At 39.8% G+C, this 26,186-nt stretch overlaps 1 protein-coding gene across 1 annotated transcript in view; it reads right to left on the bottom strand.

The window, feature by feature from the left end:
- Nucleotides 1-26,186, bottom strand: part of FAT4 (FAT atypical cadherin 4) — a 152,979-nt gene that overhangs the window by 74,463 nt on the left and 52,330 nt on the right. The window contains exons 2-3 of the mRNA XM_054989845.1: nucleotides 3,325-3,456; nucleotides 1,305-1,566 (exon numbers count right to left, since the gene is read on the bottom strand). Of these exons, the coding sequence (XP_054845820.1) occupies nucleotides 1,305-1,566; nucleotides 3,325-3,456 (394 nt within the window). The remainder of the gene's footprint in view (nucleotides 1-1,304; nucleotides 1,567-3,324; nucleotides 3,457-26,186) is intronic.

The following is a 26,186-nucleotide window of genomic DNA, read 5'->3' as shown; positions in this document are numbered from 1 at the left end:
ATTTCACTGAAACTGAATTCCTTCACCTCTTGAATCTCATATGAATTTCAGTGAAAATCCTTTGAAGCTCTTGCTTGGTTCCAAGAACCCCCTACCTCATTGTTTCATAGACCCTCACACTGTAATTCTAAATGTATGTATTTTTTAAAGTGAGGGGCATGACCTCTCTTTATAACCTTTACGCGCAACTGTAAAATACTTAGCAAGGAGAATTTTTAAAAACTCATTATCACTTGCTGGTTTCAAATTTTTCTATACTTGAAACAAAGGATTATGTAACACAGACATCACAGCTGTTTCCACTCACTCTGTTTTTATGCCAGTCAAAGAAATACGAACAAGGAGGCTTTGGTAGCCCTACTTCCCTCTTTACTACTTGCACAAAAGCTTGGAAAAGAGAGATCTGGACTAGCTATCCCAGATGTTCAGTCTAACAGCTTTATAGTTATTCACAAGGTTGGTTCCAGGCTGGAGGGCAGGCTTGGCAAAATGTTGTTCAGCAAGCCCCTTCTCAAGCAGGCTCTTGACACAGATATGCACAGGTCTCACAAGCAAACGATGGCTTGCTGCTGCTCCTAGTCAGCATTGCTGTTCACTCATTTGCTTGGGTGAATGAGTTGTTACACAAAAAAGAGGGCTCAGCCACTGCTTGCTCACCTGCCTCCGTTTGGTTGCCAGTAGCTCCTGCTGCTTTCAGAAGGCATCCCTGCTCAGGCAGGTAGATGGATAGAGAAATGCAGCATTCTTTACAGATTATCCTTTCACAGGAAATGGCATTTCTACTTGTAGTACTAGCATGCATGATGAGAGAAAGGAAGGGCAGGCCCACCACCACCACCCAGAGAGAAAAGACAACCTGTAACTTGGACACAGTGGTGGGGTACACATAGCAGTGGGCCTCCTAACATCTTGGAGCCTTGCTGAGCAATGCCTATCCTTGATGCCATCAGTGGTAATCTGGAAATCTCCAGGATTCACCTGAAATTTGCTGCTGCTACCACTTCTTACTCCCATCAATAACAGTTAAATACACAAATTATGGTCCTGTCTAATTAGGTTATAAACCTAAATATATATCACTTTAGAAGAAGTGCCACTGTCGTTAATGGGTCTTCAGAATAAACCTGGTTGGATCAGATTGTTAAGACGCTTGAAGGATAATTTATCTATGTAAATAAAAACAAAATTTTTAAAAGTGTTTGGATTTTTAAAAATGAACTTAAAATAACATAAATTGTCACAATGGCTAGAGAGAGCCATTAAATTAGATGCTGAAAGTAAAACAAATGACTCCATTGATTTACCTGGAGTAGTATCTTCCGGTATGTCGAATGAATACCAAGGTTTGGAGAACGTGGGTATATGATCATTAACATCACTAATGGTAATGTTTATCCTCATATCTGAAGACTGTAAGCCATCATCAGCACGAACCAGCAGAGAATATTTGGAACGACGTTCTCGGTCCAAACGCTTGGTGGCTATCAACTCTCCTGACTCGGGATCAATATGGAAGCTGTCATCCGCCCCACTGATGATAGTATAAGTGACCAGAGCATTTGCACCCTGAATAGTGACAAATAAAGGCCAAGATGATGTATTTCTCATGCATATCAACATGCAGTCATTCTGTTAATTCCCAAAAGTTGCTTATGTATCTAAACCATTTTTTAAAATTAAGAACAAACAAAAAAGCATATGTGAACTATCATTTTAACATATTTTAAAAGATACTAAATTAAGTTACAGAATGTAAAGAGTTCTGGGGTAGGCAGGTCGCCTGTCTGGCATCCCAGACCTCTCCCTCACTAACTGCTATGATGTCTCTCAAGCATTGCAGGGAAGCATTGGTCCCTTGGGCTTCTATGAAGGTGGGGTCTGCTTGCCAGGAATCGAGCGCTGGGTCCACAGGGTCCACTCTTGGCACACCACTTGGCCCTGTGGGTTTGGCCCTTTCTTCTTCTCCCCACATAGTGGTTGCAGGCATCAGTGCCTCACGGACGAGCTCCCCAGGAGAACAGCATAGGGAAGATTGGGGACCTTGGCTACCTCCAGCACATGCGAGCTTCCGCTATACTTGAGTGTCACAGGGATGATTGGCCATTGGAGTGTGTGGTGATAAGACCCATGAGTCCACCAGCATAAGGGCAGGTCAGCAGGCAGCAGGTGTGCCTGTACCATAGATACGGTGCTTCCCAAGTCCAGGAGGGCTCTCACCCTGCGCCCACAGAGAAAAACGGGTGCTAGAAGGCCTGGGATGAGACCAGCCCAGTATTCGTTGGGAGGGCCACCTCCCATCCAGCATCGCACTCCATAAGAGGGCAGTCTTTGCAATAATGGCCCAGCTGGCCACATGAAAAGCAGGGTCCCCTGTCAGAAGGTGGGGCTTGCCCCTCAGCGTGGCCATTGCTGGGGCCTTCACTCCCCAGGCCTGCTGCTGCAGGGGTCGGGGTTCTCAAGCTGGGGGTCTGAGCCGACAGCATCCATTGGAAGGAAAGGGCCAAGGGCCAGGTATGACTTTGCGAATGCAAGCGCCCTTCTGGAGGAGTCCCCTCTTGGGCCCCCCGCCCATGGGTCTCACCGTCATGGATCGACATGGCCCTGGGTGGCTGGGAGCCATTGACTCCAGGGAGCAGCTGATGGCCTCAGCATCATGACCAACTTCTTCAACTTCATCAGCTTGTTTTGCAGGTTCCAAGCCCAAACGTCCACTGGCATGATTTGGAGCAGCTGCTCAGGTACTACCTTGTCTGTCAAGGCGTTCTTGCCGGGGGTCTGTGGCCCGAGCCAGCGGGCTGCCAGCTCCTGTAGCTCGACATTCAGGTATTTAAAGAGTTGGGTGTGAGTTTCCAAGACCCAACTTGATTTCCCTGCAGCTACAAAGAATTATTCCACAGAGGGAGGGGCTCCTTCCTCCCCCCTCAAGCTGTCAAAATAGGAGATGGAGGTTTTTCCATGTTTTTTTTCTGCTCCATGCGGAATATTCTGTGCATGTGGAGCAGTAAAAACAAGGGGGAACTGCCTCCATGCTATTGTGACATGGAAGAAAGGCTTGAGGGGAGAGGGGGAGCCCCTCCTCCCCCTACAGAGGCATTCTGAGGCCATTTGGGCTCTCCTTTATTTTTTAACAGCCATTTACTTTTTAGCTGCTGTATGGCTGTAGAAACCTAAATTGGGTCTGCATTTTAAATGGAACCCAGATCCAACTCTTTAAAAACATGCATATCTAGAGAGACCCTAAGAAACCAGGAGAGAAGTTGAAACCTGACAATATTATTATGATGTTTGTGTAACAGGGCTTTCAAACCAGCAATAATCTCCTACCTCATCAGCATCCATGGCTGTCAGCTGCATTATTTTAGATCCATCTCCTACATTTTCTTCTACAATCACATCAAGCATATCTGTAGGAAACACTGGTGGGTTGTCATTCACATCTTGAAGAGTTATTTCCACCTATGGGCAGAAAGGGAAAAAATGTCATGAGACATGGTCTATGTATGTTTATTATTATGATCCAAGATCAGAAGTCAAAATCAGAATAATCAACAGATACATACATTGGATACATGTCATAAATATATAAAGATATACTAAACAGAAAACACAATGCTTAATTAAAATTTGCTAAGACAGAATTGTATTCTTCTGCCTAATTAAACATGCCAAGGTACAAAATCTTAGTTACTTTAAGAGAGATTTCATTTTATCGATCACAAAGGAGTGAAATATAAAAGTGATTTGGTCTACCTGGATAATTGTACGCAAGTGGATTGATGTATATATTCCGAACATTCTGGTAAAACCAACAGTATAAGGGAACATGCTCAATTGTTTCTACCATACATTTTTTCATTCATTTTCATTTATTCGACTTTTTTGTCCGCTCTCCCCATGGGAGGCTCAGAGCGGAATGACATGGACAGAATGACATGGACAGAATGACATGGACGTTTCTTGAATGGGATACAAATGTATCTCCCAGCAGGAAGGGCAACCATGAGACACTGACTAAACAAGAATGCAATAAATGACCTAACTTTACATTAAGACCAGTAAACAGTGCATAAACTAATGTTCAAAAACTTTCCCAAACAAGAACTACAAGCATGAGCAAAATTCATGGGATTGTTAAAAATCCTCATTATTATGAAATCCTCCAAGAAAAGTCTCTAACCTAAATAATTTGACTTGTTGATAGTAACTGATTTTAAATGGATCTCAACTAGTTTACATTGGACATGGTCCACTGATTGACTGTCATTGTAATCCCCCAAAGTTGGCCCCTGGAGGATAACTGCCAAGACCTGAGGCACAAGCTCATTCAACCATTAAATGCTGCCTGACATAAAGATGAGGTGGTGTAAAATTCTTCCTGAAATGTTTACACATTGGCATGTCTTAAAAACAGATATTTTTAGCACTAAGATGGGTTCCAATTTCCATTTTGGAGGAAAGATGTGATTTGAAAAAGCTAGTATTATATCATTGCAATGTCCCTTTCTACCTGGTTTACCCACATCTAAACTCAAACACATTTTACTTTTCCAAAATTCTGTTTGTATACTTAATAAACATCATTAGTTTAATCTAAAATACTTGCCAGAGCTGTTTACTCATGTCTCTGTGTAAGCAAGTTTGTTTAGATCTCACAAGCTTAGGTTAGCTTATGTTTCAACTGATAGGTGGACACATACTAATAATCGCCTAATAAAAAAAGGAAAGACAACAGCTGGTTTATATCTATACCGAAAGCAAGGGATTCCCATATGGCACAAACCAACAAGTTGTCACCAAAACATGAAGACCACCAAGGAGATAATGGTACAGTCTCCTTTCAACAAACAGAGAGAAGCCAGACTGTTTAGTCAGACTGAAAAAGAAACAGAACTTTAAAAACAAAGATGATAAGTAGATTGACAGGCAGAAACTCAGTGGTACTCCAGAATTTCCCTTTTCAGTTTTTTTCAGCTGATCTTTCTAAATCTGGTAAAAAATGTTTAATGTATAAAAAAAAACAGTACAATATCTTTTAAAAATTATGTATTTCAACAGATTTACATATGCCTTACTCCTCTTCATTAGAAACAATGCAGACTAGGGTTGCTAACCTCCAAGTGGAGTCTGGAGATTTCCAGAGGTTAGAGATAAGGTCCCTTGGAGAAATGGCTGCTTTGGAGAGTAGACTGTATGGCATTATACCCCACTGAGCTCCCACCCATCATCAAACCCTGTCCTCAGCAGGCTTCACCCCTAAATCTCCAGGAACTGCCTAACCTTGTGTTGGCAACACTAATGAAGACTAGTATTTCATTTTACTAAAAAAGCAAAAAACCCTGCATATCTCTTTTATAATTTCAAATGAAAAATAAATAATATCCTAATACAAATGTAGTATATAAGAATTTAATAAAGGGCAATAGCAAAATACATAGTACTTCTATATTGCCTATTTTCTTATTTCCTTGCCCTTGTTTTATGGAATATTATCAGATCAAAAATAGCACATAGAAACAGACATATAAAATAGTTTAACAACATCCACAACAGATCACTAGCGAATATTGGATTGGGCCCTTCTACCAGTGGAAGAGATGCTAACAGATCCATATATCTCACCCACCTCCCCCTCCTTTAACATCCCTGATCCCTCCTTCTTCAGCCATTGGAGACTTCTTAAAAGCCCTATTGGTGTAAGAGAAAGCTGCAGCTAATTTCACCAAATCTCCCTCCTCACTCTAGCCCCTTTGCCTGTGGCCTTGTCTATGAGGTTCCCCTAACTGCCAGAATAATCTTTGGGATGATCAAAGGGGACTGCTTGGTGAGCATGGAGGTGGGAAAGATCTGCATCACAGCAGCCCATGCACATTTAGCACACGAGCTGTTACATATGGACCACGTCAACCTCTACAGAAAGATTCTTCATAACTATGAACTTCTGCTCAGCTAGAAGTTTAAAATAGTGTGCTGTTCAACTATTTTTTAAATTAGTTGTACTTCTTTTGTTAAAGATTAGAGCAACATCCTTATTTCATCTTTCCTGCTCACCCTCCCCTATGCATACTTACCTCAATGTATATACAGGTCTTTAAGCATTTTCCAATTGTATAGTACAGAGTGTTATGTAGTAAGCTCAGGAGATACACATATGGGCCTTTCTACATGCTAACCCTGGTCTGGGACCCTAAATCTGTGTATACAAGTGTGTGCTTGGGGTAGTCCTTAAGGAACAGTATGTATGTGTGAGAAAGAGAAACATTTTATTGAGATAAATCAATGTTTATTGAATAGAAAAATATAAAGACAAGATGGTATCACAGGTTTCAAAAATGCAATACAATGAAATTTAAGTAACATAAATTTAATATTACTGGGAAGCAGTTAAAGAATTCCTAGGGCGAATCCACATTACTCATTCTAAGTCGCATGTTCCCTGCATTCCCCACGCAATCCCAAGTGCCGGTCACATTACCTCATTAAACAGACGCATTTCATTCGCATTTCTCCCAAATATGTGGTCACAGGTTTTCAACGGGAGTTTCACGGTGGCCATGAATGGGCCAATGCGCAATTTACGCGGTTTTTTTAAAAACCACCCCCCTTCCTGTCTCTCCAGCTGTTTCGAGAGTTCCTATTGGCTGATTCAACTTGCAAGTGCTCCGTAGTCTGTAAAAGGCTGTTTTTGACTTCATAGCATTGGATTTATTGATTATGCTGTTTCTGAATCAAATCTGGTAGTTTGAAAAATAATTTTGGGGTGAATCCATCCTCAGAACGGACTCCCGAAACTTCCTTTTTAACTGTTTTTTATTTTTTTTTATTTTATATTACTGTAATATCGAAAATACGGTGAATCAATCATTTGAAATAAAGAAAACACAGAGCAGGACTTCCATCACTCCTCCATGTTTCCCCCAAGTTATAATCGGTCCCCAATGACATTTTACATTTCCTCGAAAACTGTCAGGGATGATGTTCTATAACCTCACACAAGGAAAATGGGGCGCGAAACATCGGGCACACTGTTGGGTCTCCGTCAATGCATCAGAGAAACAAGACATCGTTATCTATATATCATGATATTGTTATACCAAAGTTTCGAGCAAAAAAAAAAATTGAATACTTGGCTAAAATGTGAGAATCGAGCGCTCATTCTATGGAAAAAACATTTTCTTGAATTTTTATTCTCTACTTTTGTGAGACAGAGCTTCCTTCTTTAGACACAAGTAGGAATGAAGATTGAAGCTCTGCCTCAGGAAATCCCACACTCTGAAAATATTGTTGGTCTCTATGGTGCCACTGATCTGTCTCCGGGAAGATTTGTTCCCTCCCTCAAAAGCGGAAAATGCGGGTGTGGGGTGGATGTAGATTCGGCCAGTGACTATTGGGAACATAATGACACTCCAAGGAAGTGAAACTTCAGTAAAATTCAGGCACTGAACTGTCCTGCATAGGAAATGCCCACGAAAGCTTCCCACATGCTTCACACCCTGCCCTCCACCTCCAAAATCTCCAGAATTTCCCAAACCAGGGTTGTCAGCCCTATCTGGGAGAGATGAGAAAGTGAAGGAGCTGAGCAATAAGGAAGAGATGGGGGGGGGGAGAAACATGAGTGTTGGCAAAAGCCATGGTGGTGAAAAGCTGGTTTGGGGGTTCAACTGAACTTAAAACTCCAGGATAAAAGGGGGTTCTTTCATATGCTGGATTCATACCTTTTTTCAGCCAATTGCAGGAGCAAAGCTTTCAGATTACCTGAGTTATTCTGAGTGAGATACAAACAAGATCTGGGATGTTATTTTGCTGATTCAGAACCTGATTATAGAGTTTCCAGGGAACCAGCGCCAAAGCACGAATGCAGGAGGTTGGGAGGCAGCTGGGTACTTACTTCCTGCGCTCCCCTGTCACACCAGACAAGGAGGTCATTTTCCAGCATGACAGAAGAGCCACAGGTTACGCTGAAGACCAGTTGAGTAAAAATTGCCTCCAAACGGGTCCCCTAACCCTCCTGGTGGGAGACCCAGTGCTTACCTTCCCAGTGCTCTGGGGATGGTCCTCGTGCTGGCAAGATGACATCAATTCCAGGAAGTGACATCATCGTGCAAGACTAGGGAACACATGTGAGTTTTGCATCAGGCTGATTTGGGCCCCAAACAGGCCCAATCTGCCCCCCTGTGAAGCACGGGATTGCTCACAGCACAGCACGATGACGTCAGTGATGTCATTGTGCTGGCCCCAGGAGCACACCCAGGAGGGCCGTTCCCTGCCTCCCCCCCCCCCACTCGCCAGGTATGCAAAAGGTGAGGCAAAAGATGAGTGGGGTGGGGGGAGGAGAGGTGTGCTTATGTACCTGTTAAGGTTATTTTGTAATTATAAGATGGTATGGGTGCATGAAAGTGGGTATACAATTGTCACCCACTAGGTGACAATGAACTAGGTGACAAGTTATATATTAACATAATATAGCTTTCAATTATATGTGAATAGGACTCTCCTACATACAGCTCTGCCAGAAACAAAGACCCATTGCTCAGTGGATTACATTCTTTGCATGCAGAAGGTACTAGGACTAATCCTCAGCATTTCCAGATAGAAGAACACTACTGGAGTCCCCAAAGGATTGCTGCCAGTGATAGTGAACAACCTTGAGCTAGCTGGATCAATTGACCTCATAGAAGGCAATTTTGTATGTCCATATATGCCAGCAGTTCCTATTGATTTTCAATGACACCCGATCACCTCCAGCCCACCCACCTATCCAGTAACCCAGTCACAAAACAGATCCTTTCATGTGCCAGTTCAGCCAAGCAACTTTAAAGATATCAGAATGCTGTTGAACTTTGGAAGTAGCTTTGGAAGTAATCTTGAAAGGCCCATTATTTGGGAGCAACTAAATCAAAGACCTAGACATGAATTAATTACATTAGATATAAATAATGACCTCCTTGGGTTTAGTTTTCATATGTTAGATCTGCACCTGGAGATTTTAACAGACAACCCTAAACCTCTTAATGTAAGAATTAGCATTGGTGTTGCTGAGCATTAAATACAACTAAGAATTTGGAATTAAATCATTTTGGACTTTTAGCGTCAGAAAATTAAATTGCCTGCGAGGTTCACTCATTAAAAAAAAGTACTGCAAAATTGTGCCTATCAATTTCAACAAACAACAACTATCTAAAGAACATTAGAAAAGAAAGATGGACTGTGGTATGTTAGTGCTGACAATCAAATCTAGACTCTTAAGTGAACACAGATACAACAAGCTACCAAACCTATTAAATTTCGCCAGATCCAATTTCAAGGCACAGCAGCTGTAAAGCTGCGTAGTTTACTTATTAATATACCATATACATGTACAACTAAGGTTTCAACCACAAGTTGATCTTTTGCCTCCAAAGCAAGACTTTGGACCTATTGTTCTTTGTAGCTATATATGTAAGCAACTTCAGTATTTAAGTATCATATGGCTAACGTAGCACTTCGAAGCTTTCTTGTTTAAGGTATAACCATAATCTACACACTGTGTTATGTTATGAGGCTGAATGGCTAAATTCATGAAGAACACAATGCTTAACTGAAGAAAGGCTGACTGATTAGAAAATAAGAAAAGGGGAAATAGTCGATGATAACAGAATATCATGAAAAATTAGTAAATCGAGCAGTAATATTTAATATTGAAGTTCCTTTTAAATCTAGAGACCTGTCAAGATGATTTGAAAGGAAAACAACAACCAATTAAAGGGGGAAAGGCTGCATAGGAATGCTTACAGTGTAAATTTTAACATTAATTATTTAGCATTAAGATTAATTTATACTAATTAATGTGTAGGGAATTCCAACTGGCCCTACTTTTGACAGCACAAATAAGGTTAAAATAAATACAAGCCTACATTACAAACTTACAAAAAAGTCTAGCACCTGATTATTAAATATGATGGGATGTTAATAAACTCCTGCAAGAGAACATAAATTGTATAATAATTCTCATTTCCTCCCCAAAACCCCATTTCATTTACTTTTTTCATAAGGATTAACAAATAAAAACAAAACAAATTACAGTTTTTCTAGATGTTCTATAATGAAGAAGCAGAATGAGATATATGCTCCTGTTTATTCCAGTTTTTAAATGCAACCCCCAGACAGCCATGAAAATCATCTGCTTATGTACATACACATACATATTATTCAAGTACCTATCTATACTCCACAGGTATTTTTGCTTCCTAGGTTTCTCATTTAGGGATCTTCAAAGACCTCAATCAAGACATGCTTTCCAACATTCTAAGGTCAGAATTTCACATTTGCACACTGAAGAATTTGTGATCTTGTAAGAATTTACAGGCCTATCACATGGACATCTTGGGAGAAAAAGCCACAGTGACTGCCTGCCCAAATGTATATAACCTTCTGAAACCTTATGGTTGGATTACTGTTATGTTTTTTAAGTTCCCTTGAAGACAATCCAGAAACTGTAGTTGGTGCAATATGTGGCAACCTGACCACTGTTGGGGGCTAGCTGGTAAAACATAACACATATCTTAAAACAGCCATTTCAACTTTCAGTTAGTTTGCAAGTCCAATTCAAAGTTCTAGTTATAATCTTTAAAGCCCTTCGCAACCTCACATATTTAAAGGGCTTCCCATTTCTCTCCAAAAGGCAACTATGGTCCTCATGCTCCCACTTACTGGTTGTTCTCCTACTTAGCCTGTCTGGCCTCACCCAGAGCCTGTACCTTTTCCATCTCTTGAACAGGTGATGACAGGACCATTTTATTTGCTAGGCATTTTAATGTGATATCGACTGCAGGTATCATTGGGGAGCTAATTGGGGCTTTATTTTGTATTTTGATTTAAACTGTAATGTCTTAATTGTCCAAGACCTTAGTCAGGAGTTATAGTAAATTTATCACAATGCACTTGTAAAGGAATCAAGTTTGTGTAGAAATTTTTTCTTTGATCTAGCAGCTCAGACACTGCAAGTCGTTTTATTGCCTGTCATGAGTTGAACTCAATAGATCAAAACAAATTACTTTTGCAAAAAACCTACACTCTTTACAAGCCAACTGGCTCTTGAAGAGTTTACTCTTAATTTGCCAGTAACATTGCTTTGGAGACCTCTGCAAATCTGAAATGAATTAGAACAATGTCAGAGTCATTTGGAGGAAGGAGGGTGGAATGGGCAAACAGTCAATAGGGACACTCAGGCCTGAGAATCAAAACTAGCCATTGTTAGTTTCTGTGGCATTTTGCAAAAAAATCCACATTTGGTTTTAAACTTTTTTTTTCCAGTTAGCAGAAGACTGGCAGAAAGAGAGAAGTGAATTGCTCTCAAGCATCTCCTCTCTTGCCAACAGCTCTAGCAAGTACCAGACAAGCTTTGTACTGCAAATGTCCCTCCTGGCTGAAGACAACGAAATGGCCTGCTCACATCTTGGCTGGAATTTGACACCTAGAAAGGACATTGAAACTTGGGGTGTGTGAGGGGCTAGATAGCATCTTTATTGAGATTTCAGGAAAGGGTTCTTTGACCTATAAAGAGGGGGCAAACGGAGACAGTAAAATCCCTTGGTATGGAGGGAGAAGGGTCCACTTTTTTTCTTGATTCCATCTGGGGAGCTCTCATATTGAGCTCAGTCTTCTTGGGTAGTGGCCATTGCCACATGGAGGAGCCAAAGGTCTGCCTGCTGATTACAGGGTAATGGGGAGCTTTTAGCAAACTGTAACTTCCAAGTCAAGGAGCCTGCCTTATAAAAAGATCAGCTACAGCTTATGCGTAGGCCTGAGGAACAGAGAATCACATCTTTACATCTTTCCTTTGTAGTCCTCTCTCAATCCACTGCTGTGCAGAGAGTACATCTGCAGACTTCCTACTTTTAATAAATTCTTTACCATTTTAAATGCTGGTAGTGGTTCTTTGTACTACTTAAACCTCTGTTATTCAAGCACACTGTTTAAAAGAGGTATCAGGGAAGGGAGGCAATCAGTTGCTAAATCACTATTTCCCTATGAATGCACAAGTCATCCATGTGGTAACCAGACCTTGGTAGTAGGAGGCCTGGGCCTTAGAACAGCAATGCAGAAAGAAACTTGGAAGTAATGTCCCTCTTGGTGGGTAAATCCTAAAACAACAAGCTGGTAGAAGTGTACTGAAAGAGAAGCAAGAGAGAGCTCCATCCAAGAGCTGGGCAAGCTAGGAGAGTAGTTCATCACCAGGCAGAGACTTGAGATGGTCACTGGGTGGGGTTGCTAGGTCCCCTGACACCCCCAGGTGGGAGGTGGGAGGCACGGCACCTACTTTATGGCTTCCCCTGGTGTGTGCGTGCTTCCCAGCCCACATGATGATATTACGTCCGGGAAGCGATGTCATTGCATGGGGCGTGTACTACCCTGGGAGCACTCCCGTGCTCCCCAGGGAGCTGAATCATGCCCAAATTGGCATGAATTGGGCTGCTACAGAGAGTGGAGCACTACTGCGCTCTGCAGCAGCTGGATTTGAGCCAATTCAGTCCAAATCTGGGCCAATTTGGGCTGATTTGGGCCCAATTTGGGGGCCTGGCATCCTTATCACTGGGTACCTAAATGCCTTGGAGGGTTGAATAGAACAGTGCTTATTGATCACTGACACCATTCCACCACAGTTTCTTCCTTTCCTGTATGTTGTTCTTATGTCACCTTTTCTCATCTATCCAGTCAAAGTCAAAAGAGTTTATTGCCTATAGCCATAGGCCGTCACAATTCACCAAACATTGACTAATAAACAATTAAGTCCCTTATCACAGTTTATATAGGTTACTAAAAATTAATTAAAACAGTAATAATAATAATAATAACATTCGATTTATATACCGCCCTTCAGGACAACTTAATGCCCACTCAGAGCGGTTTACAAAGTGTTATTATTACCCCACAACAATCACCCTGTGAGGTGGGTGGGGCTAAGAGAGCTCAAGAGAACTGTGACTCGCCCAAGGTCACCCAGCTGGCTTTGTGGAGGAGTGGGGAATCAAACCCGGCTCTCCAGATTAGAGTCCCGTGCTCTTAACCACTACACCAAACTGGCCCCTAACAGTATGCCAAACTATCCCGTGCTCTTAACCACTACACCAAACTGGCCCCTAACAGTATGCCAAACTATCCCAGGGGTCATGAAACAGCCTCATTCAGTACCACCTTAGATCTTATCTTTTCTCATCTATCCATCCGTCCATCCGTCCGTCTATCTATCTATACCCTTCTTTTCAAAGAGCTCTGGGACGAGTATGTGCTTGACCATCTGTCCATTTTATTTTCATTTTCTTCAGTGATATTATCCAGAAGTCTTGTGAGATACCACACATATCAAGGCAGTATATCTTGTGTTGGTATAAAAATATAAAAGAATACTTGCTTATGTAGTTATGCTTGCACTTTAATTCAGTAAGATATTTAAACAGAGTTTTATTTTCCTCTGAAGAAGGGGGTCAAACCCAAGTTCACCAGCATACTGGCACATTTCATTCTTTTCCATTTATACTGGTGTTTGCAAGTGTGTGGACTAATGGTTTTCAATATTGGTTGCAAAGTAGTAATGATTACATTCTGATACATACTATACAATGAAATTGCACAGTTCAGATGTCTAATGAGTAATTCCCACAGGATGTAAATTAAAACCAGAGGTCAATCAACCTAATCATGCACTGCTGTATTTCTATTTACACCTCAGGAAATGTAATTTTTCAGCAATTCGTGTGGCTTTCATCGGCACAGTATCGGGATGTCATGCAACAATACTGACACAGGAAACAAGTGCCCATACTTTGGCTTATAACAATCTGCATTGGTGAAACAGCAAAAAAGAAGTAGCAGGCAAGTTCATATACTTGATGCCTACACAAATAGATGCTAAGAGATGGGACACTCCAACTGTTATGCTGCTATAGTCTACATTAGCACAAATGCGGTAGCATTGTCACCGCTGAGAAAGATATAACAATTTCTTAAAAATAGAAATCCAAGTGATTAACAAATTCTATCCTTTTCAAATTGTATGGAAACATTTGAGTAAACATTACAATATACACAATTACTCAGATGCCATTATTTGTACCCCTGAACCTTAACACACTAGTCATACATTTACAGACATGAGGGTGAAACTATTAGATCTATTGTCTAATGAAATAAACACTAAATCCAGGGACTGGCACAAATTCCTTGATTCCAATGCTACATTTCCTGCCTTGAATTTTCAAACAAAGATACACTTTGTGTTTTTCAGCCCTGATTGAAACAAACTCATTTATAAGTCTAAATATTCTGTCAAACTAGTTTGTGCAAAGATTTATTGTGGTGTTTAGGTTAAGCCGCTCCAGGGCACATGGGAGGGAATAGTGAAACATAAATCTATTCAGACAGTCTCTCAATTACAGACAGACTATGGCTCCTGAACAGGGCAGGCATTGCTTTTATTTCTCATATTAAGATGATTATTTCTATTAATCATTAAGTATCACCTGGCAGCCACAGCCATGTGTTCCTTATACAATATTCCATATTGTGGGGTGGGGGTGGGGGAACAGTATGAATGACAAACTGGGCAATCAGCCAAAAATGCCAAAAACACCCCACAGTGTGGATAAGAATGGGATAGCTCTACTTGTGACACCAAAAAGCTTTTGAAAACCCACCAAGTGTGCGGTGAAATAATAAAGGAGTTAAGCTTTTGTAAGCAGACCACGTTGCTTGAAAAGCTGAAATTGAATATCCCCCCTCTCTGAATCAAAGAAAATTATACTGCCCTTTTTAGTTTTTTTGGAAATTAATACAGTTTCTGTAATTGTTTAAGTCATTTTTTGCCCTCTTAGGAGAAGTGCTGCCTCTCCAGTAATTGACAGCCTGATTGTCAAAATGCATTTTTCCTCAAGAGCACCAGTGAAGTCAACAGAGCTCTTGCTGTCAGCAGTGCACTGAGGAGTGAAAGCAAGGGCAGTTTAGAAATGGGTGAACACTGGAAAGCATTGGAAAGTTATGAAGTGTCTGGGTTTCAAAACATACATCTGCACTATGGAATGGCACTATAAAGCCTAGCAGTAACCCCATTGAAGAGTCAATGGAAGAAACATTTCAAAATGTTATTAGGAATAAAATGTTAAGCATAAGCTCCATCCCTCAATAATACATCAAAAACATTTTGAGTTAGAATATATTTGTGTATGTGCTGGGTGAGAATACTGGGGGTGGTGGAGGCTGATGCATGGTTTACTTATCCATTTGTAGTTGCTACCAAAGAGTAATAGGGATTAATCTTTACGTGTGTTTATCATGTCAGTCTACATGCTAGAATAGTGCATTGGTTAAGGTGTCAGATATGGGAAACCCAGGTTCAAATCCCCACTGTTGTGGAAGTTTGCTGGATGACCTCAGCCAGTCTCACAGTCCCTGTCTAAAGTACATCACAAGGTTGTTGTGAAGAGGAAGGAGAGAATAATGCAAGCTGCTTTGGGTCCCCACTGGGGAGAAAAGTGGGGTATAAATGTAATAAAATAAATATAAATGTATTCAACTTCGGAAGCGCCCAAACTTAGGTAGTGTTGATTTCTAAGTGCTAACATTACTACACTCTTCTCAACAGTGTGGGTTAGAGGCTTTTTTTTTTTTAAGTAGGGGCCATGAACAGCAAGTAATATATAAACAGGAGGATAGGGGGATGAAGCAAAAAGGTTTTATTTGAATGTTTCACCTCTCCCTCTTCCATGGTCTTTGTTATCCCTTTTCTTCCATATCCTATTCCACTTGCTGAATCTCATTCCTTCCTAAAGAGATAGTCATTTCCTCTTAACGCACTTTAACCAACCCGTCACAATTACAGTGCAGACTGTTGAAGAATATTTAAAAGGTTGGTTTGCAACCTTTTCAGATCAGTATGTGATTAATTTAGAAGGGAGACCTGTATTTGTAAGAGATAGTATAGATTATACATACAGAGTAATAGGGTGCATGCTGGAGATTAGGGAGATGTTCCCACTGCTTGATTAATGATTAATTTGAAATGGGGACTAGTACGACTGCAACAACACCATCAGCTCAAGTGTGTACTGAGTGTGTACTGCCAGACCTACCAAAACAGTGTCTTCTGTTTTGTTCATCCGTTTTAAACATTACTCTTTATTCTTGTTTCTGCCTAATTACCTGTAGTGGTCTTTGAACATGCACAGGTTCTGTCTCAAACCTTAATATATTTTTAGTACACCATTCACAGTGAAATCCTAAACAGGGTTACTTCAGTCTAAGCCCATTGAAATCAATGAGCTTAGACTGAAGTAACCCTGCTTAGGATTTCACTGCTTGTATTGTTTCTTTGCAATAGCATGTAAAAAGCCTGATTCTGTGTGTGGTGGTACTTAATGTATCCATCCAGCCACTGATAGTGAGCCATATTATCACTATACTGGATACTCCCAAAAAAGTTATGCATGGCAGTTATATGTTTACATTTCTCCTAGATGAGCACAGAACTGGGTAGGGGAGAAGACTTCTTACGCATTTTTTACGTTTTGCACCTGAATAACCTGGATCTCAAAACTCAGTCTTACAGACAGTGTGTCATTCCCTTTAGTATAAAGTCTGGTGATTTTCTTTTAAGCCTACATTAAGCTTCCTGCAGCTAGCATTACCGTTAGTCATTAAAATCTGTTTTAGCCATCTGCCAAACTGATACAAATGCTTAGCAAGCACCTTTTCCTAGGATACTTTAAGAGTAAAATACAGGAATCTTACACATTTGGGAATCATATAGTTTACAATTTTATGTTTAACTTAATGAGATGTATCACTGTTTAATAATATATGGATTTCAGGGGTATGCATGTTACCATTCTCACAGGGAAAATGAACCTGCAGCTCCATTTACTGTCACCAACAGTAAATTAATAAATGAGCAATTAGGTATATGGGTGTAATTTCATACTACTTGTACATAAACAGTGTCTAGTAGACTGAGGCCATAAAGAAATTAATCTCATTAAGCTAGATGATGACTGAACTCAGTGGAAATGCTCCTTTTCCATATGTATACTGCAGGATAGATGGATATGTCCTCCATAATTTCTTTTTGTTTCTGTATTTTGTCATTATGAATGGTTTTACTCTATGTATTTTCATTGCTCATGCCGAAGATTTGTTTGGGGGGCTGAATTTATTTTTAATGAATTTTATACAATTTAAAGTGTATTATACATAGTTTATTCCAATAACACGCACATCAAGAACCCTAGCAGAAGGCAGACATCGCAGCAAGATTTAATATGACTAGACGGGGCTTTTCTGTGGTGGCACAGACTAGTACTCAGTACCAGCATCTTTTCTTTGTATTTTTTAACACTGTGAGTAGAGGTAGGTTTGGGTGTTCAAAGTACATTTTTGGAGAGTTATTTTGGTATTATCCACCCAACTGAAATGCTGTCTGTAAAATGGGAACAGTTATTGGGCTTACAGCTCTGGTGCACAGAACTTTCATTGGTCTTAGAATTGTACCAGCTTTAAGCAGGCAATAGTGAATATTAATGTATGCACTGCCTGAGCCCCATGGAATCAAAACAGACACAGATTCAGAGCTGCTTTAACTGTTATCCTCTTATGCATGGGTACTCAAATCTGAGCTGTGGCCTCTCATTACATTTCTTGTATTTGGTTCAGTCCACATCAACTTCTCCAGGAGGAGAAGCAATTTGTTTTGTTTTCTCATTATATATATATATATGTTACAGATGTCATATATATAGAAACATTTTTATTATATGTTTTCATCATCAGGAACTCAAGGTGAACAATAAGAAAATAAAATTCAGGAAAAGGTCAGTTGCAGGACAGGAGCCTTCAGGTTCCAAAATAAACATTGCAAGGGGGGTTTTTTGCTTGGGAGACTCGAGAAATTAAGATCTTCTGCTAAAGAGGAGGGAAAGAACTAAGGAAATGTTCTCTTAGCTCCATTACTTGTTTAGAGAAATTTCACTGAACCCACCCTGCACATGGGGTTGCTACTAGCCTCCTTACCTCGAAGGAGGGAGAAGCGGCAGCGGGCTGGCCCTTGTGTGCACAGTTGCACACTCTCCAGAGGCCCACAAGTGTGATGTCACTTCTAGTGTAAAACCAGAAGAGATAGTGTCTCTTTGGAGCCAAATTGGCCCAAACATAGCATTCTATATGTTATAACATGTTATAACAGCCCTTTTCTCATACCAATGATTATTGCCCAAATTTTCCACATTAGACAGTGCTGAAGAATCCACTCCACTTGCATTTATTTACTCTTCAACAGCCTCCCCTACAGTAGCTTATAAATCAAGATAATTCTTGTTTCATGTTAGATAACTATAAAAAACATTATGGTCTAAAAACAGATCATTAAGCAATCAAACATTCAGCCGATGCAACATGTGAAATGGTAGGGTGTGCATTATATTGCATTTTACTGTTCATATATATTCATTTACATGCATGTGCATTATTTCAGAGGTATATTCAGAGATTTAACTTCCACAGGCCCTAAGGAGCAATAACAATCCCAAATAATTTTATTTTCTTTTATTTATTTATATTTCAATTTGTATATCGCCCATCCCCAGGGGCTCTGGGCAGTAAACAGTTAAAATCGATAAAAACAAGAACTAAAATCAATATACAAACAATAAAACAAATTAACAAAGTGCAGTGGTGGGGAGAACCCTCCCCCACCCCAAAGGTGGGAGGCCGACATGGCACCGCCCCCTTCAATCACCGAATGCCTGGCGGAACAGCTCTGTCTTACAGGCCCGGCAGAACGATAATATGTCCCGCTGGGCCCGGGTTTCCATTGGCGTTCCACCAGGCTGGGGCCAGGACTGAAAAGGCCCTGGCCCTGGTTGAAGCGAGGCGGGCTTCCTTAGGGCCAGGGACCACAAGTAAATATTTATTCGCTGATCGAAGTGATCTCCGGGGAATGTACAGGGAGAGGCGGTCCCGAAGATAATTATTTCACATTAACACAGTTATTTAAAAGTAACCAAAAAGTTGTCAAAAATCAGGTAAAAGCAGGAACATTATTGGGGAAGGTACTGAAATATAGGGACTATCCATAATACACATAAAATATATACTAGGTTTCTGTAATTCTGGAACATGTAAGATGGATAAAAGGCAAAAAGGTATGTGGCTGCAATTCACTTACTGTCATAAAACTGTCCACAGTAAGGCAGTTAAAATTATTAAAAAGATATTCCTAGCATTTGAATGATTTTAGTGAACTTTCTTTATATCCCCATCAAAATATCCAATCTTCAGTATTACTTAATCACTCTGGAGACCATGGTATAACAGTAAAACTGCTTAGTTCTCCTTTTTGCATACCATTCAGTTCCAGAGCAAACTTATTATGTAAAAAATGACATCCTAGCAGTGAAACAGAATAGCCACTAATGATTTTTGCAGATAGCATTGTAAAGCAGTAACAAATTTCATCAGTGTCAACCTATGAAAGAAAGCAAAGATTGTAACGAAAAAGGAATGATGAGAAATTAATTGTCTGGGCTATGTTATGCATTTGGTTCACTACTGTTTAGCACTCCATTTCTTTGCCAGCTTGTTTATAATATGATAGCTCCATTAAAGAGATATAAGAATGGCACGTATAATCAACAGCACAAGTACATGTCAAATCTGAATAGCAACTCAGTCCTTATGCTACATTTCAAAAGAGAGAAGAAAATACAGAACATACCACAATGTGATATTATCTGCCTTGCAGACTGATAAAATAGAATGAAAGTCAATGTGCATGCTCAAGATAGTATTTCACATACCCTTTTCCAAGGGGACTTAGACAGTGCAATCGTAAACACTGGGCTTAGACTGGAGTAACTCTTCTTAGGAGAAAGAGGTAAGGGGTAACACAATGGGATATCTCCCTTGAAGACATAAATAAAAATGAAAAGTAGGTGTACACATTCAGACTGAACATTCTTTGATTCAAACTTTAAGCTATAAGAGGAGGGATTTTTTAAAAAAATGAATAATATTACATAATATTGCAGTCAACCCCCACAGCCAATTTTAAGGATGCCAGAAAATATGTAACAAATAATGCAATATTACTTGTGATAACATTATCTGTATCTCCTTTCCCAAGCAATGTCTTAACTCCCAAGAAGCTGCTGCTGAGCCTCAGAAGATTCTCCTAAAAATATCACATGCAGTTTGAGGGTCAAGGCTGAAGTTGGTTCCCAGTTCCCAATTCCTTATTTGCATTTCCTGTTCGCGAACTCATCCACAAATATTGCAGAATCAGCATTTGGACCGGGCAGCAGTACATGACTTATTGCAGCGGACAGTCTCCAGAGTGTAGGGACTTATGATTTGGGGTGGCCCAAAGATTGTTTTGGGGTACATATTTTATCCAGTATCTGCATGTTGCTTTTTCCTGGGGGCACCCCACTTTGGAGCTGCTAGCACAAGAACTGGGCTTTGACCCAGGAAACAGCATCAGTCCACTTGGTGAGCAGAGTCCCCTGAATGTAGGGGTGTATGGCATGTGGTGGTTCAAACTTTATTTCGGATTGTAGAGCTTTTCAATTATCCTCAATATTTGTGGCTGGATTCACAAATAGGAAATACAAATAAGGAAATGGAACAAACTTCAGCCTCTTGTTTGATGGTCTATGGCAGGGAAGAGGCATCTGTGGCATCACCGTCCGCTCATTCTTGCTTGATAGGACTTCAGTTTAATGAGCCTGTTGAACTTGAAAAAGAAGGCAAATTCCTCTGACTGGCTGCAGGCCCTCCATTCTGTTTGAGAGTATGGAAGGGGGAGCTGAAAGGGGAAGGGGAAGCTGACAGTATTTACTTCTGTGAATTCACTCTACACACAGAAGCCATAGTTCCAACCCAATGGAATGACGTTTGGTGCTCACATTCAGGATGCCATATTTTTATTCAGTTATGCCCCTCAGAGGGCCAGGGGCAAGCGATGCATTTTAATTCGTTTCCTGCTAGTACCGAGAGATTACAACAATTATGATCTGTCTCTTGATTATTCGGGGGGGGGGGGGTCAGCTCTCTCTGTGTGTGTGACATAGTTTCATCTGAATTCCTCTGTTTGGTGACAGCAAAAATAAATACTTATTGGGTAACTTACTCACAAATAATGCAGTAGCTTTTTTTTTGTCCAGAGAATGAATAAATGTATCAGTAAGAGGGGGAAAAGGGGGAAATGAATATAATTTACTCAATAATTACCTCAAATGATATCAATGTGATGACATCGCTAAAGCCTATGTAACATATGTTCAAAAGTTTTAGAAAAAAGAAGAAAAATGCATTTACTCTGTTTTTATTCAAGAAATTAAGTTTTACAATCAGGAAATCAATCCCCTCCAGAAATCAATCAGAGTTGGAATAAGTTATATTATAGTTAATCACAGCTAAGCAAAACCATTCAGTTGACTATAGCAGCTTCATTCCCTAAACAATTTTGTGGCTATATATAACATGACTGATTAGTACAGACTGGCTTGAATATACACCCCTAATTATTAGGAAACAGTAACTTTTTAAACTACCCCATGAAACATATTGTTTACTCTTAAGTGAGTTTCCTTACTAGAAATACACACAGCCCATTCTTCACAGAAGAAAAAAATCCTGGCAATTTACTTCTTTAAATCTCATTACAAGATTTTCATAGACCGATCTCAACACCCTTACTACATAGATTCACAGTAGGGTTTCCTTGCCTTGTTAGTGAAACCAGACAAGCCGAAAATATGCAAAGTGTGAAGGAAGCCATTTCTATCTTCAAAAGACTTCAGGGTAAAAACAGCAGAACACCTGCTGATATTTTGTCCAGAAGCATGCTTGACTGAAGCCTAAACTTATAATACTTTCTGAACTATAATGTTCACAGCAGTAATTAAGAACTTTGCGAATGCTAGTATTCCTTGAGAATTAGAAAATAACGTCTTTTGAACCACATCCTGAGTGCTCCTGGAAGCAGAACACATTAAATTCAAAATAAGGGACAAGCAAAGATATGACCAGAAAAGGGAAAGCTGGACTGGAGGCAAAAAAATACCCTTCTAATGCATATGTATTCTTATTCTGCTCTTATGTGATGGATCATATAGGAATAAATAATAAAAAGATAAAATCTTTCTTCTAATTAATATTGATTTTCATAGTGGCTGGGGAAAAATCCTAGAAAGAACTTCATCACCCTAAGAACTATTTCTAATTCAGTCACAGGAACAGTGTAGGTCACCCAGAGAGACTGCATTGGACCAAAACTAAATTTTATCATGGCAGAATGGAAATTTCCTGCCTCTCCCTACCGATCTTCATGAAATGCTGCTCTTGTGGGATAGTGGAGCTTGAGGAATGACAGAAAGAAGAGGGATTTGGTGGACATTTCCAATTAAATCGGGATCCAGCCCATTACCTAAAGCTTAGGAGAATAATGAAATTAAGGAATCAGCAGTGCATACAATTTAAATGTTGGATAGCAGATGGACGCTAAAGTGGCATGAGAAGTGAAAGGCTCTCTCCAAATCAGGACTTTTCATATGTGATGTGATGCAATGCTGACATTTATGCAAGCAATGGATTGCATCAACTGTCACTATTTATAGCAGGATTTGAGTCTAGAAACACCTTAGAGACCAACAAGATTTTCAGGATATAAGCTCCCATCTTTAGCTACAAGTAGGAATGGAGATCCCTGAGCCTTTCTATCCCACTCAGGAGGTGAGGGGGTGAAGCAAAGAAGGGAGTCTGGATGTAAAGGTACAATGTTACACAATGCAGCTAGATTAGAGCAGAAATTGGCATCTGTAGTGAGAAGATTTCAGGAAGGTAGCTGTGTTTGTCTGCAGTAGAACAGCATGATTTGAGTCCAGCAGAACCTTTGATACCTGAAGGAGGGAGCTTTGACTCTCAACAGTTTATTGGTCTCAAAATCTTGTTGGTCTCTAAGGAGTTGCTGGACTCAACTCCTATAATGAGATAAGAATTCTCTATCCCAGGAGTGTCACTGTTCTGAATTTGTGAATGAACTCGAGTTCAGCAATCTCACATTGCTGGTTTCTAAGCAACAAATCCTGTTGGTCTCTAAGGTGCCACTGGATTTCAGTCCTGCTGTCCTACTGCAAACCAATAAAGCTACCTACTTCACTTTCAGATTTCTCATGCAGATTGACTACTACCCTTAACCAAGTATAACAAAGTCCACACTGAAGTTCATGTGGACTGAAGATCATTTACTTCCATATTCATTAGAGACATTTTTATTCTTTTAGGATTGAATCTACCTCTTCGTACTATAATATTCTAGCAAATACAACACTTAGGATTTTCCAGGTATTAAAAATACAGACAGTCCACAGAGTGGCTGCTCCATGATCATAAACACTGGCTATCTCAAATGCATCTCCAAGCTTTCCATTACCTCTTCTTTTTTCAGTAAACTTTAAAAAATGCTGGAAGATTTATGCACAGGTGTAATTGCACAAATTTAGCATCTGTTAATTTTTTTAAAAAACGGACATGCAAAGGGGTAATACTCCCACCCAGGCCAAATTTCTCAAACGGGATTAAGAGATAACAACTATTCTTCATCAACATGTTTATGTACTTTTAAATCTATTTAGTTATCAGAACAAAGAAATTAACTTTTATACTTCACATTCAATTATTAACTTTTAATAATGACAGTATCATTTTGGAGAGATTTTATTGGTCTATCACCATAATCGTAAACAGTACAAACATGGTGTTCTAGCTTTTTTATTGATCAGGGTAGAAACTGCTGATTTCATTTTGGAAGAAGAAAAATTCTCAGCAAGATTTATCAACCTCCCGGGACAGATTAAAGATGATGATGATCACACAATAGTATATGCAGACAGTTTCGCTGGAGACAGTGGACTCATTTCTGATGGCCAAGATCTTGTTTAAGATCTGTGATCAGATCTCCTGATTTTTTTTAATTCTAAAAAGCACATACAAGAGAGGCTGATTAATCTGTGTTCCTTCCTTGATGAACATTATTGCAGCCTAGGAGGGAAAATTTGATCAAGAAAACTTTCCAGAGTGAAAGAGTGATCTTTCCTTTGTGCTATGCCAGAAGCCTGCTGCCTTTCTGGGTAAACAGCCACACACAGAGTCATATCTGCTGGGTGATCTTGTTTTAGATCTCTGATGTAACACATATTTACATACAGTTTGGTTCTGAGCAAATACATACATAGAAAAAAGAGAGACACAGGCAGAGAGCATCTTTTCAGAGTATTGGTTATAGCTACATTTTATATATCATAATAGCTGCAGCAATATTATCAACATATATCAAATACTTACTCAGTGTATGATGGCATGCTTATACCAGTCCATGAACTAATTTATAATGATAGACACCTAGTGAACAGGATCTGCTGTACTGCTGATGAACACATGAAACTGCTGTGTATTAAATTAGCCCATTGGTCTATCAAAGTCAGTATTGTTTATCCTGATTGTCAGTAGTTCTCAAGCATCTCAGGTAGAAGTTCCACACACCCGATTCCTTTTTTAAAAAAAAAACTAGAGATGCCATGAACCTGAATCTGTGACTTTCAACATGCAAAGTGTGTGCTCTTACCCTTCTAAGGCACAGCCTTTCTCATTAATTCAGATATTTGAAAGGAAAGTACTGTTCCTGAAGAATAACAAAAGGTGGAGAGGTAATATCACTCCACACTCTCAACTATTCTTTTGAATGAATACAATAGTTTGGGATTCAACTACAGGCTATACCTAGAAACAACTGAAATTAGCCTTTCACAGTAGTGTGGTCAGCATTTTAGAGGTTCAACAATGTAGAGACTTGAAATGACTATTTCACCTCCAAATAAAAGAAAGAAAGAAAGAAAGAAAGAAAGAAAGAAAGAAAGAAAGAAAGAAAGAAAGAAAGAAAGAAAGAAAGAAAGAAAGAAAGAAAGAAAGAAAGAAAGAAAGAAAGAAAGAAAGAAAAAGAAAGAAAGATGTTGACATTATATCTATGCTGACGTATTGTCGTTACACCACTGTAAATTCTGAATGAATCAAATTTTGTCAGTGAACTTCTCTTTACAGTACACAAATTACCTTGCTAGCTCACTTTTCTTGAGCAAGACCTCTGAACCAAAAAAAGAGTTAATCAAAACATGCTAGTGCAAAAATGCAAACTACTCAGATCTGTCAGATTTAATGAGGATGGCAAGAAGGAAACAATACAGTCCTTCTTTCCAGACTGCCAGAAACTACACAGTCTGAGTCATGTTAATAAATACTGTAGAAAACACATGTCATTCCCTGGGTTGTAGCATTTTTTTTTATTTTATAGTGTATGATTTTTAATGCAAGAGGGAATACTCTATTAAACAATGGAATTTGCTGCAATGCTAATGGCCTTAGTATGCATTATTCAGGAGGACATGGTAACATTCTAAACATGCCCACTGCATTCCATAGAAAGATTAATAAAAAATGTTGCTAAAAAGAAAAACACAAGAAAAAATTAATATAAGAAAGGTATTGATAGATTTTTGACTCAGATGTGCTAACAAATCAGCTTGCAACCAACTTAAAACCAAAAAATTAATATTATACACAAATACAAGAAAGCTATTAGACAAAAACTGAAACAGTTTAAAGCAAAACTACAGACTATAAAGTTCAGATCCCAGCCAACTATATTGAGCAACAGAAAACAAATGCTTTGTGAAACAGAAGGCTGTGCTAGGAAGGAAATACGATTGTCAACTCTGGATTGGGAAATCCATGGAGATTTGAAGGATGATGACTGGGGAAGGTGGGTTTCAGTGAGTGAAGGGATCTCAAGGGGATATAATGCCACAGAGTCCACCCTCCAAAGCAGAAGCTTTACTATGTGCACCCTTATGGTGGGCAATCTCATGGCGTTTTGTTCCATTGCTTGCCCCTGCTCCAAGCATAGAGTTTTAGCGTAGTGTTCTGGTGATTCTTGAACTACTCACTGACCAGAGTTGCCAATCTCTCACTGGGGGTGGGGGATCCCCTGGTCTCACCCTCCACTCCCCGCCCCGCTTACCTCATCGGCGGGGGTATGTGCCTCCCGGGTGTGCTCCTGCATGCTGCAGCAGCCTGATTTGGGCCCCATTCAGGTTGAATCAGGCTGGATTTGG

The sequence above is a fragment of the Eublepharis macularius genome, chromosome 10 (genome assembly GCF_028583425.1).
Source record: "Eublepharis macularius isolate TG4126 chromosome 10, MPM_Emac_v1.0, whole genome shotgun sequence".
Classification (NCBI taxonomy): domain Eukaryota; kingdom Metazoa; phylum Chordata; class Lepidosauria; order Squamata; family Eublepharidae; genus Eublepharis; species Eublepharis macularius.
This window is presented reverse-complemented; position numbering and strand designations above follow the sequence as displayed.